This window comes from Homarus americanus, unplaced genomic scaffold, assembly GCF_018991925.1.
Source record: "Homarus americanus isolate GMGI-L3 unplaced genomic scaffold, GMGI_Hamer_2.0 scaffold22958, whole genome shotgun sequence".
NCBI classification, from domain to species: domain Eukaryota; kingdom Metazoa; phylum Arthropoda; class Malacostraca; order Decapoda; family Nephropidae; genus Homarus; species Homarus americanus.
Window position 1 is genome coordinate 2,486 of NW_024723522.1, and position 2,701 is coordinate 5,186.

At 52.4% G+C, this 2,701-nt stretch overlaps 1 protein-coding gene across 1 annotated transcript; it reads left to right on the forward strand.

The window, feature by feature from the left end:
* Positions 1-1,379: 1,379 nt before the first annotated feature.
* Positions 1,380-2,261, forward strand: LOC121863498 (proline-rich protein 36-like; the record flags this gene model as incomplete). Its single annotated transcript, XM_042362175.1, has 2 exons — positions 1,380-1,514; positions 1,640-2,261. Coding segments are annotated over 2 exons (757 nt in total), but the record flags the coding sequence as incomplete, so codon positions are not given.
* Between the last annotated feature and the right edge of the window lie 440 nt (positions 2,262-2,701).

Sequence of the window (2,701 nt, forward strand, 5' to 3'; positions counted from 1 at the left end):
GGCGTGGTGGTGGCAGTGTGTGTGGTGGTGTGGTGGTAGTGGTGGTAGTGGTAGTAGTAGTAGGAGTGGTAGTATATATATAGTATATAGCTTATATAGTATGTTATAGTATGTCATAAATAGTACAGTTATATACAGTTATATAAGTAGCAGTCAGTATAGTATACATGGGTATAGTATGTTAGTGGTATTATATAGTAGTAGTGTTAGTGGTATAGTGAAGTATAGTAGTATAGTGGAGGGTTGCAGACTAAGTAAAGAAGTATAGTATGGTTGTATGGTAGTAGTGGCAAGGAACAGAGCTGGTAGTATGGCAGGTGGTTGTAGTAGTAGTGGTGATAGTAGGTATTGCAGGTAGTAGTGGTAGGTTGTGGCACGGTACTATGGCATGGTAAGATACAGTGGTTGTGGTGGTAGTGGTGGTGGCAGGCAATAGTGGGTGGCTGTGGTGGTGTGGTGGGTAGTGGTGGTAGTGTGCATAGTGGTGTGGTAGTGGTGTTGTGGTGGTAGGGGTGGTGGTAGTGGTGGTAGTAGGTTGTAGGCGGTGGTAGTAAGGTATTAAGGTCAACACCATACAGTGCTGGAAAGTGAATCACTCCCTCCTCTCTATCCTCATCTCACCCTCTCCACCTTTCCTCCATACCATCTTTTCCTCACTCTCACCCACCTTCCTCCTCCCACCCACTCCCACTCTACTCGCTCTCCCACTCACCTCTCACCTCTCCTCCCACTCACTCCTCCCTCCCACTCACCCCTCCCACTCACTCCCTCTCTCCTCTCACTCCCACTCATTCTCCTCCACTTGTCTCTCACCACTCCCTCCCACCTCCCTCTCCTCACTCCCACTCACTCTCACTCCCTCCACTCACACTCTCTCTCTCCCACTATTCCACTCACCCTCCCACTCACCCTCTCTCCCACCATTCCCACCACTGCCCCACCATTCCCACCTCTCCCACTCATTCCCACTCCTCCCACTATTCCCCACTGCCCTCCTCCCACCTTGCCGCCACTCAACCCTCTCCTCCCACTCATTCCCACCCACTCCCTCCCACTCAACACTCCCTCCTCCCACCATTCCCACCTCACCCCTCCTCCTAACTATTCCCACTCACTCTCCTCCCACTCCTACAACACTCGACATAGTCTGGGTTAATCCATTCATATTAAGATTGTTCTCGGATTGAGGCTAGCATCAGTGTCTCAGTGCCCTTAGCACCCCAGCGTCTGCAGTGTCTCACCATCTCAGTGTCCTCAGCATTCCCAGTGCCCTCAGCATCTCTCATGTCTCAGCATTCCCCTCAATGTCTCAGTATTCCCTGTGTGTCTCTCAGCATCTCTCAGTGTTCCCAGTATCTCTCAGTGTCTGTGTTTCTCAGTATCTCAGCATCTCCCAGTGTCTCCAGCATCTCTCAGTGCCCCAGCATCCCCCCAATGTCCCAGCATCTCCCCCAAAGGCCTCCCCCAGCATCCCCAGTGTCCCCCAGCATCCCAGTGTCCCGGCATCACCCAGTGTCTGTGTTTCAGCATCCCAGCATCTCCCAAAGTCTCTCAGCATCTCCCCAGTCGTCTGTGTTTCCTCAATGTCTCCCAGCATCTCCCTAGTGTCTCTCAAAGATATCAGTGTCTCAGGTTTCAGCATCTCCCAGCATCCTCAGCATCCCCCCAGTGTCCCCTGTGCTCTCAGTACATCCCAAAGTGCCCCCAGCATCTCTCAGTGTCTGTGTCTCACATCCTCAGTATCTCAGCATCCCCAGTGCTCCAGCATCTCAGCGTCTGTGCTCCCCAGCATCTCAGCATCCTCAGCACTCCCCAGCATCTCAGTGTCTCAACATCTCAGTGTCTCAGCATTCCCCAGGTCTGTCTCCCAGTGTCCCAGCATCCCAGAGTCCCCAGCATCACAGTGTCCCAGTCTCCCAGCGTCCCCCAGCATCCCAGCGTCCTCAGTACGCAGTCCCAGGTTTCAGCATCTCCCCAGCATCCCCAGCATCCCCAGAGTCCCGCGCTCCCCAGCATCCCCAGCGTCCCGGCACCACCCAGCAACAGGCTCCCTCAGCGTCCCCAGCATCCCAAGCGTCCCCAGCATCCCCAGCAGGCTCCCAGCGTCCCAGCATCCCCAGCGCCCCCAGCATCCCAGTGTCCCTGCCTTCCAGCATCTCTAGTATCTCAGCATCTCCTCAGCGTCTCTGTGCTCTCAGCATCTCTCAGTGTCTCTCAGTATCTCCGTCTCTGTTTCAGTGTATCTCAGCATCTCAGATCAGGTCAGGTCGGCCCAGGCCAGGCTCTGTTCAGGCCAGGCCAGATCAGGTCAAGTGCCAGATTAGATTACCAAAAAATAGGTTAAGTCAGGTCAAATAAGGTCAGGTCATGTCATACATCTACAAGGTCAGGTCAGGTCATACAGCTGCAGCATAAGTTCATGTGAGGTTAAATAAGGTCAGGTCATAAGGATACAATGTCAGGTAAGGTCAAATACGGTCAGGTCAGGTCATACAGCTACACGGTCAGGTCAGGTCATACAGATGCAATGTAAGGTCAAGTCAGGTTAAATAAGGTCAGGTCATTGAGATACAACATCAGGTAAGGTCAAATAAGGTCAGGTCAGGTCATACAAGGTCAGGTCAGGTCATACAAGGTCAGGTCAGGTCAGTAAAACGAGTCCCCCCCAAAAAAAATATCAAGATTTCTTATTTTTGTTGCG